At 59.3% G+C, this 26,491-nt stretch overlaps 1 protein-coding gene across 1 annotated transcript; it reads right to left on the bottom strand.

Annotated features, from left to right (window-relative positions):
* Window positions 1-6,243: 6,243 nt before the first annotated feature.
* On the bottom strand, window positions 6,244-25,646 carry LOC127186233 (collagen alpha-1(I) chain-like). Its single transcript, XM_051142677.1, has 8 exons — window positions 25,635-25,646; window positions 22,635-22,791; window positions 22,103-22,516; window positions 21,361-22,023; window positions 20,777-21,234; window positions 8,313-8,401; window positions 7,927-8,061; window positions 6,244-7,420 (listed from the first exon to the last, which is right to left on the bottom strand). The coding sequence occupies exons 1-8, from the start codon at window positions 25,644-25,646 to the stop codon at window positions 6,244-6,246; spliced, it is 3,105 nt and encodes a 1,034-aa protein (XP_050998634.1).
* Window positions 25,647-26,491: the final 845 nt, after the last annotated feature.

Below are 26,491 nucleotides of genomic sequence, written 5' to 3'. Positions count from 1 at the left end.
AACGGGCTGGAATTAAGGCCCGGGAAGGGAGATACAGCAAGGCCATGCCCTGCCCTTGCGTCTTTCACAAATAAGAAATTTTTTTGGTCTCCGTCTCGGGTGATTTTTTAACAGAAAGTCGCACACAGTCACGGAGGTCGATGGAAATCCGCTGGGAGAAGCCAGAGTTTTTATGCTTTTAAATTTTTTCTGTAATTATAAACAATTAAATATGGGTAATTTGAGACCCCCTCGAAGCCAGAGACGGCACGGACGTGGCACCCGGTTGCTTATTTCACACAAAAAACATCTCAGTCCAGGCCCCGGCTTTAGCTTGCAATCACAGGCACACAGAGGCAGCCAAGGCGAGGCTTTAATAAAAATTTTTTTATTCCTATAAAAATAAATTATCCTGAAATCAGACCCTATGAATATATAGACAGCACGTACGTGACTCGTGGCTGCTTATTTCACAGGGAAAAAATTAATTTAGGTCTGGAATCCGTGTCACATTGAACACACAGAGAGACAGACACACAGAGGCAGCCTCAGCGAGGCTTTAACATTTTTTTCTAATTAAAAAACATAAATTAAGCTGCAATGAGACCCCGGGCAGCAAGGCACAGCAGCAACCTGCCATATGGTGGCTTATTCCAACAAAAAGAAAATTTTAGGTGTGTGTTTCGGGTGATTTTTAGCAGACAGACAGCCAAGGCCCAGGCCTGGCAGCCAGCGGGAAGACGCTGGGAGAAAGCCAGAGTTTGGCGTTAAATTTTTTCTTTAGTTATTACAAAGCACATTAGGATGAAATCAGACCCTGTGAAGCAGGAGAAAGCAGTAACATGACCTGGGGTCGCTTATTTTACAGGGAAAAATTTTAAATCAAGGTCCCAGGTTAGATCGAGCACACAGACACACGAGGCAGCCTCAGCGAGGCTTTAAAAATTTTTTTCTAATTAAAAAAAATAAATTAAGCTGCAATGAGACCACAGGCAGCAAGGCACAGCAGGAACCTGTCCCTTGGTGGCTTATTCCACCAAAAAGAAATTTTTAGGAGTGTGTTTCGGGTGATTTTTCACACACAGACGAGGCCCAGGCCTGGCAGCCGGCGGGAAGACGCTGGGAGAAAGCCAGACTTTGGCGTTAAATTATTTCTTTAATTATTACGAATTAAATTAGGATGAAATCAGACCCTGTGAAGCAACACACAGCAGAAAATTGACCCAGAATCACTGATTTTACAGTGAAAAAATTTTTAATCGAGGCCCCAGGTTAGATCGAGCACACAGACACACAGACAGACGGAGGCAGCCGCCGTGAGGCGTTAAAAATTTTTTTCTAATTAAAAAAAATAAATTAAGCTGCAATGAGACCACAGGCAGCAAGGCACAGCAGGGACCTGCCATTTGGTGGCTTATTCCAACAAAAAGAACATTTTAGGCGCCTGTTTCGGGTGATTTTTAACACGCAGACGAGGCCCAGGCCTGGCAGCCGGCGGGAAGACGCTGGGAGAAAGCCAGGGTTTGGCGTTAAATTTTTTCTTTAATTATTACAAATTATATTAGGTGACATCAGACCCCGTGAAGCAAAACACAGCCTGAACGTGACACGCGGCTGCTCATTTCACCCGAGGAAAAAAACTTTATGCCCAGGCCCCGGTTACAGTCACACCCCAGGCGCCCTTGTGGTCGAGGCACAGAGAACAGTGGAATCGCTCCCCGCGACGGGGAACCGAGAGTCCCGACCCGGGCGGGTCCGGTCTCCACGCCGGGGACCCTCACCCCGTGGGACGGGGGCGGGGGGGGTCACCCCGAGAGTCGGACACCCCAACAGTGACGGCGGAACTCAGGGTCTCTGCCCGGGGCGTTTCCCCACGGAGGGACCGGGGACCATGCACAGCGACGGACCTAAGGGGGCGGGGCCCGAGTGCAATCCGGGGAGGCGGGTCCGGCGGGAGGCGGGAGCCACCCAGCGGGACAGATCCGGTCTCCCTGGCCGGGGCCCTGGTTCCCTGGCCGGGCTCGGGAGGCCGGATCGCTGCCCTTAGCCCGCGCCTGGAAGTCCCGGTGCAGTTCCGCCTTTTGGCCACGAGATGTCACCACAGGATAAGAAATGAAAAACCCCCACCCGACACAGGCAGCCAGCGCCAAGGCTGTCGATGTCGATCCCGGCTCAGGAGCCACAGGGGGATTTTTAAAAAATTATTTTAATAAAACGGGAAGGAATTAAGCCCCAGGAAGCGAGATACGGCAAGCACGTGCCCTGCCCTGGCTTCTTTCATAAATAAGAAATTTTTTCGGTCTACGTCTCATGAGATTTTTTAACAGAAAGTCACACATGGTCACGGAGATCGATGGAAATCCGCTGGGAGAAGCCAGAGTTTTTTTGCTTTTAAAATTTTCCTGCAATTATACAAAATTAAATAAGGCTAAATTGAGACCCCCTCGAAGCCAGAGACGGCACGGACGTGGCACCCGGTTGCTTATTTCACACATAAAACATCTCAGTCCAGGCCCCGGCTTTAGCTTGCAATCACAGGCACACAGAGGCAGCCAAGGCGAGGCTTTAAAAAAATTTTTTTCTGATTAAAAAAAATAAATTAAGCTGCAATGAGACCCCGGGCAGCAAGGCACAACAGAAACCTGCAACTTGGTGGCGTACTCCACCAAAAGAAAATTTTAGGAGTGGGTTTTGGAGGATTTTTAACACGCAGACAAGGCCCAGGCCTGGCAGCTGGAGGGAAGATGCTGGGAGAAAGCCAGAGTTTGGCGTTAAATTATTTCTTTAATTATTACGAATTAAATTAGGATGAAAGCAGACCCTGTGAAGCAAGACACAGCAGAAAATTGACCCAGAATCACTGATTTTACAGTGAAAAAAAATTTTAATCGAGGCCCCAGGTTAGATCGAGCACACAGACACACAGACAGACAGATGCAGCCGCCGTGAGGCGTTAAAAATTTTTTTCTAATTAAAAAAAATAAATTAAGCTGCCATGAGACCCCGGGCAGCAAGGCACAGCAGTGCCCTGCCATTTGGTGGCTTATTCCAACAAAAAGAACATTTTAGGTGTGTGTTTCGGGTGATTTTTAACAGGCAGACAAGGCCCAGGCCTGGCAGCCGGCGGGAAGGCGCTGGGAGAAAGCCAGCGTTTGGCGTTAAATTATTTCTTTAATTATTACGAATTAAATTAGGATGAAAGCAGACCCTGTGAAGCAAGACACAGCAGAAAATTGACCCAGAATCGCTTATTTTACAGTGAAAAAATTTTTAATCGAGGCCCCAGGTTAGATCGAGCACACAGACACACAGACAGAAAGATGCAGCCGCCGTGAGGCGTTAAAAATTTTTTTCTAATTAAAAAAAATAAATTAAGCTGCAATGAGACCCCGGGCAGCAAGGCACAGCAGGAACCTGCCCCTTGGTGGCTTATTCCACCAAAAAGAAAATTTTAGGTGCGTGTTTCGGGTGATTTTTAACAGGCAGACAGACAAGGCCCAGGCCTGGCAGCCGGCGGGAAGACGCTGGGAGAAAGCCAGAGTTTGGCGTTAAATTATTTCTTTAATTATTACGAATTAAATTAGGATGAAAGCAGACCCTGTGAAGCAAGACACAGCAGACAATTGACCCAGAATCACTGATTTTACAGTGAAAAAAATTTTAATCGAGGCCCCAGGTTAGATAGAGCACACAGACACACAGACAGACAGATGCAGCCGCCGTGAGGCGTTAAAAAATTTTTTCTAATTAAAAAAAATAAATTAAGCTGCAATGAGACCCCGGGCAGCAAGGCACACCAGGGCCCTGCCATGTGGTGGCTTATTCCAACAAAAAGAAAATTTTAGGTGTGTGTTTCGGGTGATTTTTAACACGCAGACAGCCAAGGCCCAGGCCTGGCAGGCGGCGGGAAGACGCTGGGAGAAAGCCAGAGTTTGGCGTTAAATTTTTTCTCTAATTATTACAAATTATATTAGGTGAAATGAGAGGCTGTGAAGCAAGAGACAGCAGGAACATGACCGGGGTCGCTTATTGTACAATGAAAAAAATTTAGGTCAAAGCCCCAGTTTAGATCGAGCACACAGACCACTGACCTTTCCCGCGCCTGGACGTCCCGGTGCAGTTCGGCCTTTTGGTCACAAGATGTCACCACAGGATAAGAAATGAAAAATCCCCACCCGACACTGACAGCCAGCGCCAAGGCTGTCAGGGTGAGTCCTGTCTGACGAGACAGAGGGTGATTTTTAAAAAATTATTTTAATAAAACGGGCTGGAATTAAGGCCCGGGAAGGGAGATACGGCAAGGCCATGCCCTGCCCTTGCATCTTTCACAAATAAGAATTTTTTTCTGTCTACGTCTCGGGTGATTTTTTAACAGAAAGTCACACACAGTCACGGAGGTCGATGGAAATCCGCTGGGAGAAGCCAGAGTTTTTATGCTTTTAAATTTTTTCTGTAATCATAAACAATTAAATATGGGTAATTTGAGACCCCCTCGAAGCCAGAGACGGCACGGACGTGGCACCTGGTTGCTTATTTCACACATAAAACATCTCAGTCCAGGCCCCGGCTTTAGCTTGCAATCACAGGCACACAGAGGCAGCCAAGGCGAGGCTTTAAAAAATTTTTTTTAATCTTAAAAAATTAACTTAGGATGAAATCAGACCCTATGAAGCAAGAGACAGCATGTACGTGACTCGTGGCTGCTTATTTCACAGGGAAAAAATTAATTTAGGTCTGGAATCCGTGTTACATTGAACACACAGAGAGACAGACACACAGAGGCAGCCTCAGCGAGGCTTTAAAAATTTTTTTCTAATTAAAAAAAATAAATTAAGCTGCCATGAGACCCCGGGCAGCAAGGCACACCAGGGCCCTGCCATTTGGTGGCCTATTCCACCAAAAAGAAAATTTTAGGTGTGTGTTTCGGGTGATTTTTAACACGCAGACAAGTCCCAGGCCTGGCAGCAGGCGGGAAGATGCTGGGAGAAAGCCAGAGTTTGGCGTTAAATTTTTTCTGTAAGCACTACTAAATAAATTAGGATGAAATCAGACCCTGTGAGGCAAGACACAGCAGAAAATTGACCCAGAATCACTGATTTTTCAGTGAAAAAATTTTAAATCGAGGCCCCAGGTTAGATCGAGCACACAGACACACAGACAGACAGATGCAGCCGCCGTGAGGCTTTAAAAAATTTTTTCTAATTAAAAAAAATAAATTAAGCTGCAATGAGACCATGGGCAGCAAGGCACAGCAGGAACCTGTCCCTTGGTGGCTTATTCCACACAAAAGAAAATTTTAGGAGTGTGTTTCGGGTGATTTTTAACAGGCAGACAAGGCCCAGGCCTGGCAGGCGGCGGGAAGACGCTGGGAGAAAGCCAGGGTTTGGCGTTAAATTATTTCTTTAATTATTACGAATTAAATTAGGATGAAATCAGATCCTGTGAGGCAAGACACAGCAGAAAATTGACCCAGAATCGCTTATTTTACAGTGAAAAAATTTTAATTCGAGGCCCCAGGTAAGATCGAGCACACAGACACACGGAGGCAGCTGCCGTGACGATTTAAAAATTTTTTTCTAATTAAAAAAAATAAATTAAGCTGCAATGAGACCCCGGGCAGCAAGGCACAGCAGGAACCTGTCCCTTGGTGGCTTATTCCACCAAAAAGAAAATTTTAGGTGTGTGTTTCGGGTGATTTTTAACACGCAGACAGACAAGGCCCAGGACTGGCAGCCGGCGGGAAGACGCTGGGAGAAAGCCAGAGTTTGGCGTTAAATTATTTCTTTAATTATTACGAATTAAATTAGGATGAAATCAGACCCTGTGAAGCAAGACACAGCAGAAAATTGACCCAGAATCACTGATTTTACAGTGAAAAAATTTTTATTCGAGGCCCCAGGTTAGATCGAGCACACAGACACACAGAGGCAGCCGCCGTGAGGCTTTAAAATTTTTTTTCTAATTAAAAAAAATAAATTAAGCTGCAATGAGACCCCGGGCAGCAAGGCACAGCAGGAACCTGTCCCTTGGTGGCTTATTCCAACAAAAAGAAAATTTTAGGTGTGTGTTTCGGGTGATTTTTAACACGCAGACAGACAAGGCCCAGGCCTGGCAGCAGGCGGGAAGACGCTGGGAGAAAACCAGGGTTTGGCGTTAAATTTTCTCTTTAATTAATAAATCTAAAGCGGGCAGAAATCAGACCCCGTGAGGCCAAACACGGCCTGAATCTGAATTCTGAGACGCGAAAAAACCGACACTGTCTCTTTAAAAATTAACGAAACTGGAAACGGCGTGGCGGGCAACATGGCGACCGGGACGGGAGCCGGGGACGCACGCCGAGGCCTGGCCGGTTCTAATCCCGTCGGCCCTCGCCGCCGCCTCGGCGGGGGCCGCGTGGAGGCCGGCGGATCGTATCGCCGTGACCCCGAGCGGGCCGGAGCGACTCCCAGGACGTGAGGCGACCGACACGGGTGGCTGGAGACGAGGACCTGCCGGGCGAGGCTCCGAGGCCATCATCGCCGCCGCCGCCGTCCGCCGCCGCCGCCGCGGCTTTGCCGGTTCTAATCCCAGCGGCCCTCGCCGCCGCCGCCGAGGCCGGGGGCCGCAGGGAGGCCGGCGGATCGTATCGCCGTGATCCCGGAGGGATTCGAGGTACAAGGAAACGACAGAAACGGTCTGTGAAAGCAGGGACCGGCCGGCCAAGATGGCGCCGGCGGCGGCGGCGGCGGCGGCGGGGCCCGCGGCGGCCTCGCTCCACGCGGTCCACGCCGCCGCCGCCGCCGAGGCAGGGGACCGCGGGGAGGCGGGCGGGCGGGACGGTGGTGATTCTGAGCGAGCGGGAGCGATTCTCGGGCCGCTAAGCGACCGAACGTCCCAGCGGGACGGAGACCGGGCATCCAACATGGCGGCGGCGGCGGCGGCGGCGGCGGGGCCCGCGGCGGCCTCGCTCCACGCGGTCCACGCCGCCGCCGCCGAGGCAGGGGACCGCGGGGAGGCGGGCGGGCGGGACGGCGGTGATTCTGAGCGAGCGGGAGCGATTCTCGGGCCGCTAAGCGACCGAACGTCCCAGCGGGACGGAGACCGGGCATCCAACATGGCGACGGCGGCGGCGGCGGCGGCGGCGGTTTCCACCCCAGCCGCCGCCCGGAGGGACCCCGTCTCCCTGCCGCTGGGAGGGTGTGGGAACCGAGAAACGCGCGGGCGTCTCCACGCGGCGGGCGGGCACGGGCGAGCCCGGCGCCCGGCGCCCGGCGGGTCCCGGTAACGGGCCCGGTCGCCCGGGAGTTCCCGGTGGCGGGCGCGGTTTCGCGAACCGGCCGCCGGGTGGCGCCGGAGAGCGGTGAGAGCCGGGAGCTGCCCGTGGGAACCGGAGCGTGAGAAACCCGGAGCCGGTCCCCGGCTCGCCGCCCTGACGGTTTTATGTCGGTTCTGTTCCTTGTGTCTGAGTAAAAAAAAAAAAAAGAAAAAGAGAGAGAAAGGAGGCGGTGGCTGTTTTTCGGCGGCGGCCAGGGGGTGGGTGCGGAGCGCGTGCGACTGTGGCCGACGAGGCGGCCCTGTCTCGTGTGGGGGTCGGGCGGGCGGGACTCGGGGTCCCCGTGTGTGCGAGGAAGGAGCCCGCGGACCCCTCGCCCCGCGGGACGCGCTCGCGACGAGGTTCCCCCTTCCCCACGGACGCTCGGGCTCCCGTGGGTCTGCGGGACTCGGGGTTCCCACCCGGGTCGCCGCGCTCTGTGGGGCGGCGGGGACCCCCGCACCCCGACGGACCCCGGACGCGGGTCGTCCACCCCTCACCCCCCCACCCACCCACCCACACACACACACACGCAGGCAGGCGCGCGCGGGAGTGGGGCTCGGGCTCCCGCGGCGTGGCACCGAGGGTCCCGGTCTCCGCGCCGGGGACCCCCTCACCACCGCGGGACGGGATGGGGGCGGGGCGGGGTCCCCCACCCGAGAGTCAGCGGCACCCCCGTGAGGGCGGAACCAAAGTTCCCCGCTCCGGCCGTTTCCGGCGGGGCGGTCGGGGGACGCTGTACAGGGACGGACGCGCTGTTGGCCGGCGGCTGCAGTTCCGCCTTTTGGCCACTAGATGTCGCCAGAGGATAAGAAATGAGAAATGTCCCCGTGCGACGGGCGCTGAGTGTGAGCCTGGGTCTACGGGGGCGGCGGGGGGGGGGGGACGACGCTGTCTCTCCGTCCGGGCGCCCGCTAATGACCGGACTCTGCTCTCTCTCTCTCTCCCCGCAGGACGCCCGCCCGCCCGCGCTCTCCGTGACGCGACCACCGACTGCTAGGTTCTTATTTCGGGGGGGAGGCCCTGTGTGTACTCGTGTCACCCGGGAGGCTCTGTCCGGCCCAGAGAAGGTGTTTTCTCAGCAGAGTCCTCACGCTGTGAGCTGCCTTGCCTGTCGCCCTTGGGCACAGGCTGAGAACAGGGGTTAGGGTTAGGGTTACGGTGCAGCTAGGGTTACGGTGAGGCTAGGGTTACGGTGCAGCTAGGGTTACGGTGAGGCTAGGGTTACGGTGAGGCTAGGGTTACGGTGCAGCTAGGGTTACGGTGCAGCTAGGGTTACGGTGAGGCTAGGGTTACGGTGCAGCTAGGGTTACGGTGAGGCTAGGGTTACGGTGCAGCTAGGGTTACGGTGAGGCTAGGGTTACGGTGAGGCTAGGGTTACGGTGAGGCTAGGGTTACGGTGCAGCTAGGGTTACGGTGCAGCTAGGGTTACGGTGAGGCTAGGGTTACAGTGAAGCTAGGGTTACGGTGCAGCTAGGGTAAGGGTTAGGAGAGTCCAGGGTTAGGACTTCCAGGTAGGGTCCAGTGTCCCTTAGGCACTTCCCCGGGATCCTGGGCGGAGCACAGGAGAGCGTAGCACCTCCCACAGACGCCCAGTCACCTCCCACAGACCTCCAAGCACCTCCCACAGGCTCCAGGACTCTGCCCTGAGACTCCCAGGTGAGGACTAGACACTTGCAGTTAACTTCCCGGGCTCCTGGGCGGAGCCCAGGAGACCGTAGCACCTCCCACAGACGCCCAGGCACCTCCCACAGACCCCCAAGCAACGCCCACAAGCTCCAGGACCTTGCCCAGAGACTCCCAGGTGAGGACTAGACACTTGCAGTTAATTTCCCGGGCTCCTGGGCGGAGCCCAGGAGACCGTAGCACCTCCCACAGACGTCCAGGCAACACCCACAGACCTCCAGGCACCTCCCACGAGCTCCAGGACTCCTCACAGAGACTCCCAGGTGAGGACTAGACACTTGTAAACTCTTCCTCGGGCTCCTGGGCGGAGCCCAGGAGACCGTAGCACCTCCTACAGACCTCCAGGCACCTCCCACAGACCTCTAGGCAACGCCCACAGACCTCCAAGCACCTCCCACAGTCTCCCAGGTGAGCACTAGACACTTGCAGGTAACTTCCCGGGGTCCTGGGCGGAGCCCAGGAGACCGTAGCACCTCCCACAGACACCCAGGCACCTCCCACAGACCTCCAGGCACCTCCCACAGACCTCCAGGCACCTCCCACAAGCTCCAGGACTCCTCACAGAGACTCCCAGGTGAGCACTAGACACTTGCAGGTAACTTCCCGGGCTCCTGGGCGGAGCCCAGGAGACCGTAGCACCTCCCACAGACCTCCAGGCACCTCCCACAGACCTCCAAGCAACGCCCACAAGCTCCAGGACTCTGCCCCGAGACTCCCAGGTGAGCACTAGACACTTGTAAACTCTTTCTCGGGCTCCTGGGCGGAGCCCAGGAGACCGTAGCACCTCCCACAGAAGCCCAGGCACCTCCCACAGACCTCCAGGCACCTCCCACAGACCTCCAGGCACCTCCCACAAGCTCCAGGAGTCCTCACAGAGACTCCCAGGTGAGCACTAGACACTTGCAGGTAACTTCCCGGGCTCCTGGGCGGAGCCCAGGAGACCGTAGCACCTCCCACAGACCTCCAGGCACCTCCCACAGACCTCCAAGCAACGCCCACAAGCTCCAGGACTCTGCCCCGAGACTCCCAGGTGAGCACTAGACACTTGTAAACTCTTTCTCGGGCTCCTGGGCGGAGCCCAGGAGACCGTAGCACCTCCCACAGAAGCCCAGGCACCTCCCACAGACCTCCAGGCACCTCCCACAGACCTCCAGGCACCTCCCACAAGCTCCAGGACTCCTCACAGAGACTCCCAGGTGAGGACTAGACACTTGTAAACACTTCCTCGGGCTCCTGGGCGGAGCCCAGGAGACCGTAGCACCTCCCACAGATGCCCAGGCACCTCCCACAGACCTCCAGGCAACGCCCACAGACCTCCAAGCACCTCCCACAGGCTCCAGGACTCTGCCCTGAGACTCCCAAGGGAGCACTAGACACTTGCAGGTAACTTCCCGGGCTCCTGGGCGGAGCCCAGGAGACCGTAGCACCTCCCACAGACACCCAGGCACCTCCCACAGACCTCCAGGCACCTCCCACAGACCTCCAGGCACCTCCCACAAGCTCCAGGACTCCTCACAGAGACTCCCAGGTGAGGACTAGACACTTGTAAACTCTTCCTCGGGCTCCTGGGCGGAGCCCAGGAGACCGTAGCACCTCCCACAGACCTCCAGGCACCTCCCACAGACCTCCAGGCAACGCCCACAGACCTCCACGCACTTCCCACAGGCTCCAGGACTCTGCCCAGAGACTCCCAGGTGAGGACTAGACACTTGGAGTTAACTTCCCGGGCTCCTGGGCGGAGCCCAGGAGACCGTAGCACCTCCCACAGACCTCCAGGCACCTCCCAAAGACCTCCAGGCAACGCCCCCAGACCTCCAAGCACCTCCCACAGGCTCCAGGACTCCTCCCAGAGACTCCCAGGTGAGGACTAGACACTTGTAAACACTTCCTCGGGCTCCTGGGCGGAGCCCAGGAGACCGTAGCACCTCCCACAGACGCCCAGGCACCTCCCACAGACCTCCAGGCAACGCCCACAGACCTCCAGGCACCTCCCACAGGCTCCAGGACTCTGCCCAGAGACTCCCAGGTGAGCACTAGACACTTGGAGTTAACTTCCCGGGCTCCTGGGCGGAGCCCAGGAGACTGTAGCACCTCCCACAGACCTCCAGGCAACGCCCACAGACCTCCAGGCACCTCCCACGAGCTCCAGGACTCTGCCCAGAGACCCCCAGGTGAGCACTGGACACTTGTAAACACTTCCTCGGGCTCCTGGGCGGAGCCCAGGAGACCGTAGCACCTCCCACAGACCTCCAGGCACCTCCCACAGACCTCCAGGCACCTCCCACAGACCTCCAAGGAACGCCCACAAGCTCCAGGACTCTGCCCAGAGACTCCCAGGTGCGCACTGGACACTTGTAAACACTTCCTCGGGCTCCTGGGCGGAGCCCAGGAGACCGTAGCACCTCCCACAGATGCCCAGGCACCTCCCACAGACCTCCAGGCAACGCCCACAGACCTCCAAGCACCTCCCACAGGCTCCAGGACTCTGCCCTGAGACTCCCAGGTGAGGACTAGACACTTGCAGGTAACCTCCCGGGCTCCTGGGCGGAGCCCAGGAGACCGTAGCACCTCCCACAGACGCCCAGGCACCTCCCACAGACCTCCAGGCAACGCCCACAGACCTCCAAGCACCTCCCACAGGCTCCAGGACTCTGCCCTGAGACTCCCAGGTGAGGACTAGACACTTGCAGTTAACCTCCCGGGCTCCTGGGCCGAGCCCAGGAGACCGTAGCACCTCCCACAGATGCCCAGGCACCTCCCACAGACCTCCAGGCAACGCCCACAGGCCTCCAGGCACCTCCCACAGGCTCCAGGACTCTGCCCAGAGACTCCCAGGTGAGCACTAGAGACTTGGAGTTAACTTCCCGGGCTCCTGGGCTCCGCCCAGGAGACCGTAGCACCTCCCACAGACGCCCAGGCACCTCCCACAGACCTCCAGGCAACGCCCACAGACCTCCAAGCACCTCCCACAGGCTCCAGGACTCTGCCCAGAGACTCCCAGGTGAGGACTAGAGACTTGTGTCCACCTTCTCGGGCTCCTGGGCTCCGCCCATGAGACCGTAGCACCTCCCACAGACGTCCAGCATCGCCCACAGACCTCCAGGCAACGCCCCCAGACCTCCAAGCACCTCCCACAAGCTCCAGGACTCTGCCCAGAGACTCCCAGGTGAGGACTAGACACTTGCAGTTAACTTCCCGGGCTCCTGGGCGGAGCCCAGGAGACCGTAGCACCTCCCACAGACCTCCAGGCACCTCCCACAGACCTCCAGGCACCTCCCACAAGCTCCAGGACTCCTCCCAGAGACTCCCAGGTGAGCACTAGACACTTGTAAACTCTTCCTCGGGCTCCTGGGCGGAGCCCAGGAGACCGTAGCACCTCCCACAGACGCCCAGGCACCTCCCACAGACCTCCAGGCACCTCCCACAGACCTCCAAGCAATGCCCACAAGCTCCAGGACTCTGCCCAGAGACTCCCAGGTGAGCACTAGACACTTGCAGTTAACTTCCCGGGCTCCTGGGCGGAGCCCAGGAGACCGTAGCACCTCCCACAGACGCCCAGGCACCTCCCACAGACCTCCAGGCACCTCCCACAGACCTCCAAGCAACGCCCACAAGCTCCAGGACTCTGCCCAGAGACTCCCAGGTGAGGACTAGACACTTGCAGTTAACTTCCCGGGCTCCTGGGCGGAGCCCAGGAGACCGTAGCACCTCCCACAGATGCCCAGGCACCTCCCACAGACCTCCAGGCACCTCCCACAGGCTCCAGGACTCTGCCCAGAGACTCCCAGGTGAAGACTAGACACTTGTAAACTCTTCCTCGGGCTCCTGGGCGGAGCCCAGGAGACCGTAGCACCTCCCACAGATGCCCAGGCACCTCCCACAGACCTCCAGGCACCTCCCACAGACCTCCAGGCAACGCCCACAAGCTTCAGGACTCCTCCCAGTGACTCCCAGGTGAGGACTAGACACTTGTAAACACTTCCTCGGTCTCCTGGGCGGAGCCCAGGATACCGTAGCACCTCCCACAGATGCCCAGGCACCTCCCACAGACCTCCAGACAACGCCCACAGACCTCCAAGCACCTCCCACAAGCTCCAGGACTCTGCCCAGAGACTCCCAGGTGAGCACTAGACACTTGTAAACACTTCCTCGGGCTCCTGGGCGGAGCCCAGGAGACCGTAGCACCTCCCACAGACCCCCAGGCACCTCCCACAGACCTCCAAGCACCTCCCACAGGCTCCAGGACTCTGCCCAGAGACTCCCAGGTGAGCACTAGAGACTTGGAGTTAATTTCCCGGGCTCCTGGGCGGAGCCCAGGAGACCGTAGCACCCCCCACAGGCGCCCAGTCACCTCCCACAGACGTCCAGGCAACGCCCCCAGACCTCCAAGCTACGCCCACATGCTCCAGGACTCTGCCCAGAGACTCCCAGGTGTGCACTAGACACTTGTAAACACTTCCTCGGGCTCCTGGGCGGAGCCCAGGAGACCGTAGCACCTCCCATAGATGCCCAGGCACCTCCCACAGACCTCCAGGCAACGCCCACAGACCTCCAGGCACCTCCCACAGGCTCCAGGACTCTGCCCTGAGACTCCCAGGTGAGGACTAGAGACTTGCAGTTAACTTCCCGGGCTCCTGGGCGGAGCCCAGGAGACCGTAGCACCTCCCACAGACCTCCAGGCTACGCCCACAGACCTCCAAGCAACGCCCACAGGCTCCAGGCACCTCCCACAGTCTCCCAGGGGAGCACTAGACACTTGCAGGTAACTTCCCGGGGTCCTGGGCGGAGCCCAGGAGACCGTAGCACCTCCCACAGACGCCCAGGCACCTCCCACAGACCTCCAGGCAACGCCCACAGACCTCCAAGCACCTCCCACAGGCTCCAGGACTCTGCCCTGAGACTCCCAGGTGAGCACTAGAGACTTGGAGTTAACTTCCCGGGCTCCTGGGCGGAGCCCAGGAGACCGTAGCACCTCCCACAGATGCCCAGGCACCTCCCACAGACCTCCAGGCAACGCCCACAAGCTCCAGGACTCTGCCCAGAGACTCCCAGGTGAGCACTAGACACTTGTAAACACTTCCTCGGGCTCCTGGGCGGAGCCCAGGAGACCGTAGCACCTCCCACAGACGTCCAGGCACCTCCCACAGACCTCCAAGCAACGCCCACAAGCTCCAGGACTCTGCCCAGAGACTCCCAGGTGAGGACTAGACACTTGCAGTTAACTTCCCGGGCTCCTGGGCGGAGCCAAGGAGACCGTAGCACCTCCCACAGACGTCCAGGCAACGGCCACAGACCTCCAGGCACCTCCCACAAGCTCCAGGACTCCTCACAGAGACTCCCAGGTGAGGACTAGACACTTGCAGTTAACCTCCCAGGCTCCTGGGCGGAGCCCAGGAGACCGTAGCACCTCCCACAGATGCCCACGCACCTCCCACAGACCTCCAGGCAACGCCCACAGACCTCCAGGCACCTCCCACAGGCTCCAGGACTCTGCCCAGAGACTCCCAGGTGAGCACTAGAGACTTGGAGTTAACTTCCCGGGCTCCTGGGCGGAGCCCAGGAGACCGTAGCACCTCCCACAGACCTCCAGGCAACGCCCACAGACCTCCAGGCACCTCCCACGAGCTCCAGGACTCTGCCCAGAGACCTCCAGGTGAGCACTGGACACTTGTAAACACTTCCTCGGGCTCCTGGGCGGAGCCCAGGAGACCGTAGCACCTCCCACAGACGCCCAGGCACCTCCCACAGACCTCCAGGCACCTCCCACAGACCTCCAAGCAACGCCCACAAGCTCCAGGACTCTGCCCAGAGACTCCCAGGTGAGCACTGGACACTTGTAAACACTTCCTCGGGCTCCTGGGCGGAGCCCAGGAGACCGTAGCACCTCCCACAGACGTCCAGCAACGCCCACAGACCTCCTGGCAACGCCCACAGACCTCCAAGCACCTCCCACAGGCTCCAGGACTCTGCCCAGAGACTCCCAGGTGAGCACTGGACACTTGTAAACACTTCCTCGGGCTCCTGGGCGGAGCCCAGGAGACCGTAGCACCTCCCACAGATGCCCAGGCACCTCCCACAGACCTCCAGGCAACGCCCACAGACCTCCAAGCACCTCCCACAGGCTCCAGGACTCTGCCCTGAGACTCCCAGGTGAGGACTAGACACTTGCAGTTAACTTCCCGGGGTCCTGGGCGGAGCCCAGGAGACCGTAGCACCTCCCACAGACGCCCAGTCACCTCCCACAGACCTCCAGGCAACGCCCACAGACCTCCAAGCACCTCCCACAGGCTCCAGGACTCTGCCCTGAGACTCCCAGGTGAGCACTAGACACTTGCAGTTAACTTCCCGGGCTCCTGGGCGGAGCCCAGGAGACCGTAGCACCTCCCACAGACGCCCAGGCACCTCCCACAGACCTCCAGGCAACGCCCACAGACCTCCAAGCACCTCCCACAGGCTCCAGGACTCTGCCCTGAGACTCCCAGGTGAGAACTAGACACTTGTAAACACTTCCTCGGGCTCCTGGGCGGAGCCCAGGAGACCGTAGCACCTCCCACAGACCTCCAGGCACCTCCCACAGACCTCCAGGCACCTCCCACAGACCTCCAAGCACCTCCCACAGGCTCCAGGACTCTGCCCGAGACTCCCAGGTGAGGACTAGACACTTGTAAACTCTTCCTCGGGCTCCTGGGCAGAGCCCAGGAGACCGTAGCACCTCCCACAGATGCCCAGTCACCTCCCACAGACCTCCAGGCAACGCCCACAGACCTCCAGGCACCTCCCACAGACCTCCAGGACTCTGCCCAGAGACTCCCAGGTGAGCACTAGACACTTGCAGTTAACTTCCCGGGCTCCTGGGCGGAGCCCAGGAGACCGTAGCACCTCCCACAGACCTCCAGGCACCTCCCACAGACCTCCAAGCAACGCCCACAAGCTCCAGGACTCTGCCCAGAGACTCCCAGGTGAGCACTAGACACTTGTAAACACTTCCTCGGGCTCCTGGGCGGAGCCCAGGAGACCGTAGCACCTCCCACAGACGCCCAGGCACCTCCCACAGACCTCCAGGCAACGCCCACAGACCTCCAAGCACCTCCCACGAGCTCCAGGACTCCTCACAGAGACTCCCAGGTGAGGACTGGACACTTGTAAACTCTTCTTCGGGCTCCTGGGCGGAGCCCAGGAGACCGTAGCACCTCCCACAGATGCCCAGGCACCTCCCACAGACCTCCAGGCAACGCCCACAGACCTCCAAGCAACGCCCACAGGCTCCAGGACTCTGCCCTGAGACTCCCAGGTGAGCACTAGAGACTTGGAGTTAACTTCCCGGGCTCCTGGGCGGAGCCCAGGAGACCGTAGCACCTCCCACAGACGCCCAGGCACCTCCCACAGACCTCCAGGCAACGCCCACAGACCTCCAAGCACCTCCCACAGGCTCCAGGACTCTGCCCAGAGACTCCCAGGTGAGCACTAGACACTTGCAGTTAACTTCCCGGGCTCCTGGGCGGAGCCCAGGAGACCGTAGCACCTCCCACAGGCGCCCAGTCACCTCCCACAGACCTCCAGGCACCTCCCACAGACCTCCAAGCACCTCCCACAGGCTCCAGGACTCTGCCCTGAGACTCCCAGGTGAGCACTAGACACTTGCAGTTAACTTCCCGGGCTCCTGGGCGGAGCCCAGGAGACCGTAGCACCTCCCACAGATGCCCAGGCACCTCCCACAGACCTCCAAGCAACGCCCACAAGCTCCAGGACTCTGCCCAGAGACTCCCAGGTGAGGACTAGACACTTGCAGTTAACTTCCCGGGCTCCTGGGCGGAGCCCAGGAGACCGTAGCACCTCCCACAGACGCCCAGGCACCTCCCACAGACCTCCAGGCAACGCCCACAGACCTCCAAGCACCTCCCACAGGCTCCAGGACTCTGCCCTGAGACTCCCAGGGGAGCACTAGACACTTGCAGTTAACTTCCCGGGCTCCTGGGCGGAGCCCAGGAGACCGTAGCACCTCCCACAGACGTCCAGCAACGCCCACAGACCCCCAGGCAACGCCCACAGACATCCAAGCAACGCCCACAAGCTCCAGGACTCTGCCCAGCAACTCCCAGGTGAGGACTAGACACTTGCAGTTAACTTCCCGGGCTCCTGGGCGGAGCCCAGGAGACCGTAGCACCTCCCACAGACCTCCAGGCACCTCCCACAGACCTCCAAGCAACGCCCACAAGCTCCAGGACTCTGCCCAGAGACTCCCAGGTGAGGACTAGAGACTTGCAGTTAACTTCCCGGGCTCCTGGGCGGAGCCCAGGAGACCGTAGCACCTCCCACAGACCTCCAGGCAACGCCCACAGACCTCCAGGCACCTCCCACAAGCTCCAGGACTCCTCACAGAGACTCCCAGGTGAGGACTAGACACTTGTAAACTCTTCCTCGGGCTCCTGGGCGGAGCCCAGGAGACCGTAGCACCTCCCACAGCCCTCCAGGCACCTCCCACAGACCTCCAGGCAACGCCCACAGACCTCCAAGCAACGCCCACAAGCTCCAGGACTCTGCCCACAGACTCCCAGGTGACCACTAGAGACTTGGAGTTAACTTCCCGGGCTCCTGGGCGGAGCCCAGGAGACCGTAGCACCTCCCACAGACCTCCAGGCACCTCCCACAGACCTCCAGGCACCTCCCACGAGCTCCAGGACTCCTCCCAGCAACTCCCAGGTGAGGACTAGACACTTGCAGTTAACTTCCCGGGCTCCTGGGCGGAGCCCAGGAGACCGTAGCACCTCCCACAGACGCCCAGGCACCTCCCACAGACCTCCAGGCAACGCCCACAGACCTCCAAGCACCTCCCACGAGCTCCAGGACTCCTCACAGAGACTCCCAGGTGAGGACTGGACACTTGTAAACTCTTCTTCGGGCTCCTGGGCGGAGCCCAGGAGACCGTAGCACCTCCCACAGACGCCCAGGCACCTCCCACAGACCTCCAGGCAACGCCCACAGACCTCCAAGCACCTCCCACAGGCTCCAGGACTCTGCCCTGAGACTCCCAGGTGAGCACTAGAGACTTGGAGTTAACTTCCCGGGCTCCTGGGCGGAGCCCAGGTGACCGTAGCACCTCCCACAGACGCCCAGTCACCTCCCACAGACCTCCAGGCAACGCCCACAGACCTCCAAGCACCTCCCACAGGCTCCAGGACTCTGCCCAGAGACTCCCAGGTGAGCACTAGACACTTGCAGTTAACTTCCCGGGCTCCTGGGCGGAGCCCAGGAGACCGTAGCACCTCCCACAGGTGCCCAGTCACCTCCCACAGACCTCCAGGCACCTCCCACAGACCTCCAAGCACCTCCCACAGGCTCCAGGACTCTGCCCTGAGACTCCCAGGGGAGCACTAGACACTTGCAGTTAACTTCCCGGGCTCCTGGGCGGAGCCCAGGAGACCGTAGCACCTCCCACAGACGTCCAGGAACGCCCACAGACCCCCAGGCAACGCCCACAGACATCCAAGCAACGCCCACAAGCTCCAGGACTCTGCCCAGCAACTCCCAGGTGAGGACTAGACACTTGCAGTTAACTTCCCGGGCTCCTGGGCGGAGCCCAGGAGACCGTAGCACCTCCCACAGACCTCCAGGCACCTCCCACAGACCTCCAAGCAACGCCCACAAGCTCCAGGACTCTGCCCAGAGACTCCCAGGTGAGCACTAGACACTTGTAAACACTTCCTCGGGCTCCTGGGCGGAGCCCAGAAGACCGTAGCACCTCCCACAGACGCCCAGGCACCTCCCACAGACCTCCAGGCACCTCCCACGAGCTCCAGGACTCTGCCCAGAGACTCCCCGGTGAGGACCAGAGACTTGCAGTTAACTTCCCGGGCTCCTGGGCGGAGCCCAGGAGACCGTAGCACCTCCCACAGACCTCCAGGCAACGCCCACAGACCTCCAGGCACCTCCCACAGACCTCCAGGACTCTGCCCAGAGACTCCCAGGTGAGCACTAGACACTTGCAGTTAACTTCCCGGGCTCCTGGGCGGAGCCCAGGAGACCGTAGCACCTCCCACAGGTGCCCAGTCACCTCCCACAGACCTCCAGGCACCTCCCACAGACCTCCAAGCAACGCCCACAGGCTCCAGGACTCTGCCCGAGACTCCCAGGTGAGGACTAGACACTTGCAGGTAACTTCCCGGGCTCCTGGGCGGAGCCCAGGAGACCGTAGCACCTCCCACAGATGCCCAGTCACCTCCCACAGACCTCCAGGCACCTCCCACGAGCTCCAGGACTCTGCCCAGAGACTCCCAGGTGAGGACTGGACATCTGTGGACACCTGTAGACACCTCCCCGGGCTCCCGGCACCTCCCACTGACCGCCAAGCAATGCCCACTAGCTCCAGGACTCCACCGACAGACAGACAGACAGACGGACTCCTCCAGGAGGAAGACTGCACGTCAGAGACGCCAAGGAGGACACTTTATTAGTAGCCAACGCGTCGTCGCCAGCGCACAATAAAACGATACACACGTAGACAAACGAGTGAATTAAACTATCACAGGACGCGCCGCGTCCAACCAACCGATACACGACAGGTTCAGCTCTCAGCCTAGATTTAGGCTTCGGCCTAGTCCGCGGGCCGAGCGTCTGGGTCAGGATCTGGGTTAGGTTCGAGTTTCTACTCACAGAGTGCGGGCGCAGGACGGGGTGGTGGTGGGTGGTGGGTGGTGGGTGGTGGGTGGTGGTCTCGCCAAACACACGCAGGTCAGACCCGTGACAGGCAGGCGCAGGCAGCCGTGGGCCTAGATTTAGGCTTCGGCCTGGTCCTGAGAGTGAGGCTCCGCTGAGAACCTGGCCCGGTTCTTCCCGGTCTCTCTCCACTCACACGCGGGGGGGGGGGGTCTCGGCTCCCACGCAGGCAGGCAGGCAGGCAGGCAGGCAGGCGCAGGTCAGGCTCCGGGCCCGTGACGGGCAGGTGCAGGCAGCCGTGGGCCTAGATTTAGGCTTCGGCCTGGTCCTCAGACAGCTCAGGTTCGTGAAGCCAGCCAGCCAGCCAGTCACTCGGTCGGTCGGTCGGTCGGTCGGTCGGTCAAGTGCAGCGGCAGGCGGGTCACCGGAGCGGAGCGGAACCGGAGGAAACAGGAAGCGACGCCGACGCCGCGCCGCCGCACGCACGGAGCCCTGGGAGAGAGGAAGTGACGTCTCGGGGTCGGGGGTCAGAGGTCACCGACCCCGCTCCGGACGTGGCGTTTCGGGGGCCGTCCCGGACGTGACGTCTCGGGGTCGGGGGTCGCCCGGATGTGACGTCACAGGGTCAGGGGGCCGGTTCGACCCCGGGAAGCGCCGCCCGTCCCGGACGTGACGTCGAGGGGTCGGGGGTCACCCGGATGTGACGTCACAGGGTCGGTGGGCCGGTTCAAGCCCGGGAAGCGCCGCCCCTCCCGGACGTGACGTCGAGGGGTCACGGGGCGGGCCGTATCCAGGAAGTGACGTCACGTAAACAAAGGGCCCCGGCCGTATCCAGGAAGTGACGTCACGTAAACATAGGGCCCCGGCCGTCTCCAGGAAGTGACGTCACCGACACCGAGGCCCCGGAGACCGCGGGCCGCCCCTTCTCCGTCTCTCTTCCTCAAAAAAACGGCCCCCCTCACACCGACCGCCTGTATAAAAAAATGTATAAAAAAATGTATAAAAAAATGTATAAAAAAAAAGAGTCCAGCGAAAATTTTTCGCCAAAAAAAAATTTTTTGAAAAAAAAAAAAAAAAAAGCCGGTGTAAAACCCCCCAAAAAAGGCCAGCTGCGAAAGCGGGGAGAGACCCCTCGCAGGAGCCCGGCCTCCGCGGAAGCCCGCTGACCATCACTCCCTCCCCAGGCTCCCCGGAGCAGAGGGGCCCTCTCTGCCCGGGAAGCCCGGGAGGGGTGACGGCCAGGGGCTCCGCGGAGGCCTCGGCTCGGGAGTAGCCGGCTCCTGCGGGGTCTCTCTCTCCCCGGGGCCGCCGCCGGCCTTCCCGCTCGCCCCCCTTGGCCTCCGGTGCAGAGGGGCCCTCTCTGCCCGTGAGGCCCGGGGTTTGGGGCGGGAGGCGGCCGGGGCGGCCTCGCAGGCGCCGCTTCGGGATGCGGCTCCTGCTGCCCTGGCGGCCGCTGTCTCCCCCGGGGCCGCCGCCGTCGCCGGCTCCGCCTCGCCCTGGGCCTCCCGGGCAGAGAGGGCCCCTCTGCTCCGGAGGGCCTGAGGCTCGGCGGGAGCCGGGCCTGGTGGGGCCCCAGGCGGGCTCCGGCTCGGGATGCGGAGCCCGCTGCAGCCGCCGCAGCTGGCCTAAAAAAAAAATTCTTTTTTTTGACTCCCCCCCCCCCTGTCGCTCTCCCGAGGGAAGCGACGGGCGATCGCTCGCCCATTTGGTTTTTACACCGGTGCACCCAGAGGGCGCGGATATAGCCTCACGCTCCTGGCCGGCCCGGGCCTCTTCCACCGACCGTCTTTTCCGTGAGGGTGACTTTCCCATGAGGCCGCAGGGCCCCGGAGAGATTACCATAGCCTCCCCGGCCGGCCAATCGGCACGTCCCGCGGCCGGCCGGGGCGGCATCGGGTGCGGTTCCGCCTTCTGGCCGCTAGATGCCGCCAGAGGGACCGGCCGCGCAGGCGCGCTGGAGTCGACGGGGACCCTACGGATCTGACAGCTCGGAGGCCCTGACCCGGGACGGACACGGGACGGGAGGCGGGGACGGCCCACGCGTGTCACTTTGCCGTGCGGCTCCTCGCTCGCGGGCGGCACGCCGGCCGGGGCAGGCACGGCCGCCGCCGCAGCCACGGCATCGCCGCACGGGAGCAGACGCCGCCCGCGACACGGGCGGACCGGGCGGCACGGCAGGCAGACTGACGGGCAGACCGGGTCGCGGTCCCGGCACCCGTGAGTAAGCGGGCCGCCGCTCGCACACGCCCACGCGGGTCTATTGGGAGCTCGCCCGCTCGCCCGGGGGACAGAAGCTGCGGCGGCGGCGGGCGGCGGCGGCGGGCGGCGGGCGGCTGCACAGGGACAGAACGGGAAAGGCTCCCGCCCGCCGCCGCCGCCCGCCGCCGACACGGGACGGGTCTCTCTCTCTCTGTCTGTCCGTGTCCAGCACATGCTGCTCTCACAGAGAGAGGGCGGCAGGCCGGGGCACAGCTGTGAGGAGCCGGCCCCGACTTGGGAAGCGTAGCCGCTGACCGGCCGGCCCGCTGACCACCGGCCCACTGACTGACTGCCTGACTGACTGACTGACGGCGGGCGGGCGGGCGGGCGGGCGAGCCTGGAGGTGCCGGCGCGGCAGGTGCAGTTCCGCCTCTTGGCCACTAGATGTCCCCAGAGGGACCGGCCGGGCAGGCGCACTGAAGTGCACGGGAACCCTACGCGTCTGACAGCTCAGCGGCCCTGAACCGGGACGCGGGACGGGAACCGGCTGCAGCGGCGAGGGCCCGGGGCGCCTCCGTGAGAGCTGGTTTCTCTGCTCCTGCCCCGTGCTGGGCTCGCCCGCTCGCTCCGTACCCGCGGGCTGCACAGCGACCCGCCAGCCCTGCCGCCGCCCGCCTGCCCGCCCTGCCTGCCTGCCGAGCGCCGTGACTGGAGACAGGAACGGCCCCGGTGTGTTTGACGTTCCCTGTCACTTTGCTGTGCGGTTTGTCGCACGGGGCAGGCATGCCGGACGGGGCAGACACGGCCGCCGAGGCTCCACACGTACCCGCCCGCCCGCCGGCCCGCGGGAGCCGACGCTGCACCCGCCGCAGACGGACCGGGCGGCACGGCAGGCAGGCAGACCGGTCGTGGTCCCGGCACCGGACAGTAAACGGGCCGCCGCTCCAACACAAGCACGCACACACACATGCGATCCCAGGCGTCTGCGGCAGGAGGAGGAGGAGGAGTGTGACAGCTACAGTGACAGCTACAGTGACAGCTACAGTGACAGCTACAGTGACAGCTGGGTGACAGCTGGGTGACCCGGGCCCGGACCAGGTCTAGGTCTGGCCAAGTCTAGTTTTAGCTCGCTCGCTCGGGGGGGCGCAGGGGGCGGCGGCGGGCGGGCGGGCGGGCGGCTGCAGGGACACACGGCGGGCAGGGGCACGGCTGTGACGTGCTGACCCTGACTTGGGAAACCTATTCACTGACCGGCCAAACTGAGCGGGCGGGCGGCAGCTGCAGTTCCGCCTTTTGGCCACTAGATGTCACCACAGGATAAGAAATGAAAAATCCCCAACCGACACTGACAGCCAGCGCCAAGGCTGTCAGCGTGAGTCCTGCCTGACGAGCCAAAGGGGGATTTTTAAAAATTTATTTTAATAAAACGGGCTGGAATTAAGCCCCGGGAAGGGAGATACGGCAAGGCCATGCCCTGCCCTTGCGCCTTTCACCAATAAAAAAAATTGTAGGTCTACGTCTCGGGTGATTTTTTAACAGAAAGTCGGACACAGTCACGGCGGCTGATAGAAATCCGCTGGGAGAAGCCAGGGTTTTGGCTGTAAAATTTTTATGTAGTGATATAAATTGAAATCTGTCTAAATGGAGACCCCGCGCAGCAAGAGACAGTACAAACGTGCCACCTGGTTGCTTATTTCACAGGGAAAAAAATTATTTTTGGTCTGTGTTCTCGGTAAGATCGAACACGCAGACAGACACACAGAGGGGCAGCCACAGAGAGGCCTTTAAAAATTTTATTTCAATCCTAAAAAATTAGATGAGGCTGAATTCAGACCCTGTGAAGCAAGAGAGAGCAGGAACGTGACACGTGGCTGCTTATTTCCCAGGGAAAAAATTAATCTAAGTCCGTGTTCTGGGTTAGATTGAACACACAGGGAGGCACAGAGAGGCAGCAACAGAGAGGCCTTAAATATTTTTTTTTGGATCTTAAAAAATTAAATGAGGCTGAAATCAGTCCCCAGGAAGCAAGAGAGAGCAGGAAACTGACACGTGGCTGCTTCTTTAACAGGGAAAAAATTATTTTGGGTCCGGGATCCGTGTTACATTAAACACACAAGACAGACACACAGAGGCAGCTGCAGTGAGGCTTTTAAAATTTTTATTTACTCCCAAATAATTGACTTAGGCTGAAATCAGACACCTTGAAGCAAGAGACAGCAGGAACCTGCCACACGGTTGCTTATTTCACAGGGAAAATAAATTAATTGAGGTCCAGGCTCCGGGTTAGATTGGAACACACAGACACACGCAGACTTGGAAGACAGTGGAAATCCGAGGGGAGGAAGACACAGCGAGGCTTTAAAATTTTTTATTAATTATAAAAACTTAAATGAGGCTGAAATGAGACCCCCGTGAAGCGGGAGACGGCAGGAACGTGACACAGGGTCCTTTGTTTTACAGTGAAGAAAAGAAATTGAGGCCCAGGCCTCGGGTAGGATCCAACACACAGACACACAGAGCCAGCCGCAGAGAGGTGTGAAAATTTTTTTTTGATTGTAAAAAGATAAACGAGGCTGAAATCAGACCCCGTGAGGCAGAACAAAGCCTGAACGTGACAAGCTGCTGCTGATTTCGCTGGAGAAAAAAATTTAGGCCTGGGTTACGGTTAGATTCACACCCTGGGCGCCATTGTGGTCGTGGCGCCGAAAACAGTCAAATTACTCAGAAAAGGAACACGTTCTCCAGACGCCGCGTCGCTGGCTTTTAGATACACCTAAGGACGTGTGATCTTTGTTGGTTTTGTTGCCGGGGGGATTTGCTTAACACTGAAAAACGGGGGAGGTCTGCGGGGAGGGCCCAGGAGCTCGTTAAGAGCTCTTCCCGGCTCGGTGCCCGTGCCTCGGGCCTACTTGTTGGATTGGCATTTGCTTGTTGGAGACCCAGCTTCTCTGAGGGAAAATAGGCTGACATGAGACCCCCGGGGAAGGGCAGCAAAACACAGCCTGAACGTGGCACGTGGCTGCTTATTTCACAGGGAAATAATTAATTTAGGTCCGTGCTCTGGGTGAGATGGAACACACAGAGACACACAGAGAGGCAGCAACAGAGGGGCTTAAAAAATTTTTTTTGACTCGTAAAAAATTAAATGAGGCTGAAATCAGACCCAGGGAAGCAAGAGAGAGCAGGAACGTGACACATGGCTGCTTATTTAGCAGGGAAAAATTATTTTGGGTCCGGGATCCGTGTTACATTAAACACACAAGACAGGCACACAGAGGCAGCTGCAGTGAGGCTTTAAAAAATTTTATTTAATCCCAAAATATTCATTTAGGCTGAAATCAGACACCTTGAAGCAAGAGACAGCAGGAACTTGCCACACGCTTGTTTATTTCACAGGGATAATAAATTAATTGAGGTGCAGGCTCCGGGTTAGATTGGAACCCACAGACACACGCAGACTTGGAAGACAGTGGAAATCCGAGGGGAGGAAGACACAGCGAGGCTTTAAAATTTTTTTATTAATTATAACAACTTAAATGAGGCTGAAATGAGACCCCCGTGAAGCTGGGGGACGGCAGGAACGTGACACAGGGTCGTTTCTTTTACAGTGAAAGAAAGAAATTGAGGCCCAGGCCTCGGGTAGGATCCAACACACAGACACACAGAGCCAGCCGCAGAGAGGTGTGAAAAATTTTTTTTTGATTGAAAAAAGTTAACCGAGGCTGAAATCAGACCCCGTGAGGCAAGAGACAGCAGGAACGTGACAAGCTGCTGCTGAGTTCGCCAGAGAAAAAAATTTAGGCCTGGGTTACGGTTAGATTCACACCCTGGGCGCCATTGTGGTCGTGGCGCCGAAAACAGTCAAATTACTGCGCCGAAAACAGTCAAATTACTCAGAAAAGGAACACGTTCTCCAGACGCCGCGGCGCTGGCTTTTAGATACACCTAAGGACGTGTGATTTTTGTTGGTTTTGTTGCCGGGGGGATTTGCTTAACACCGAGAAACGGGGGAGGTCTACGGGGAGGGCCCGGGAGCTCGTTAAGAGCTCTTCCCGGCTCGGTGCCCGTGCCTCGGGCCTACTTGTTGGGTCGCTACTTGCTTGTTGGAGACCCGGCTTCTCTGAGGGAGCCCTGAGGGCGGGGGGGTTCACCCCGAGAGTCAGACACCCCAACAGTGACTGCGGAACTCAGGGTCTCCGCCCGGGGCGTTTCCCCACGGAGGGACCGGGGACCATGCACAACGACGGACCTGGGGGGGCGGGGCCCGAGTGCAATCCGGGGAGGCGGGTCCGGCGGGAGGCGGGAGCCACCCAGCGGGACAGATCCGGTCTCCCAGGCCGGGGCCCTGGTTCCCTGGCCGGGCTCGGGAGGCCGGATCGCTGCCCTTAGCCCGCGCCTGGAAGTCCCGGTGAAGTTCTGCCTTTTGGCCACGAGATGTCACCACAGGATAAGAAATGAAAAACCCCCACCTGACACAGGCAGCCAGCGCCAAGGCTGTCGATGTCGATCCCGGCTCACGAGCCACAGGGGGATTTTTAAAAAATTATTTTAATAAAACGGGCTGGAATTAAGGCCCGGGAAGGGAGATACAGCAAGGCCATGCCCTGCCCTTGCGTCTTTCACAAATAAGAAATTTTTTCTGTCTACGTCTCGGGTGATTTTTTAACAGAAAGTGGCACACAG

The sequence above is a fragment of the Acomys russatus genome, unplaced genomic scaffold (assembly GCF_903995435.1).
Source record: "Acomys russatus unplaced genomic scaffold, mAcoRus1.1, whole genome shotgun sequence".
Lineage (NCBI taxonomy): Eukaryota > Metazoa > Chordata > Mammalia > Rodentia > Muridae > Acomys > Acomys russatus.
Note: the sequence above shows the minus strand (reverse complement) of the source record. Positions and strands in the feature narration are given on the sequence as shown.

What these genes read in the sequence shown, in the direction of transcription:
- LOC127186233 (XM_051142677.1), bottom strand. An exon ending in GGCCCGGGCCGGCCAGGAGC is followed by an intron (nt 21,235 to 21,360) that starts GTGAGGCTATAT and finishes TTTTTTTTTTAG; the next exon opens with GCCAGCTGCGGCGGCTGCAG. An exon ending in GGCCGGACAGAGCCTCCCGG is followed by an intron (nt 8,062 to 8,312) that starts GTGACACGAGTA and finishes GGCGACATCTAG; the next exon opens with TGGCCAAAAGGCGGAACTGC.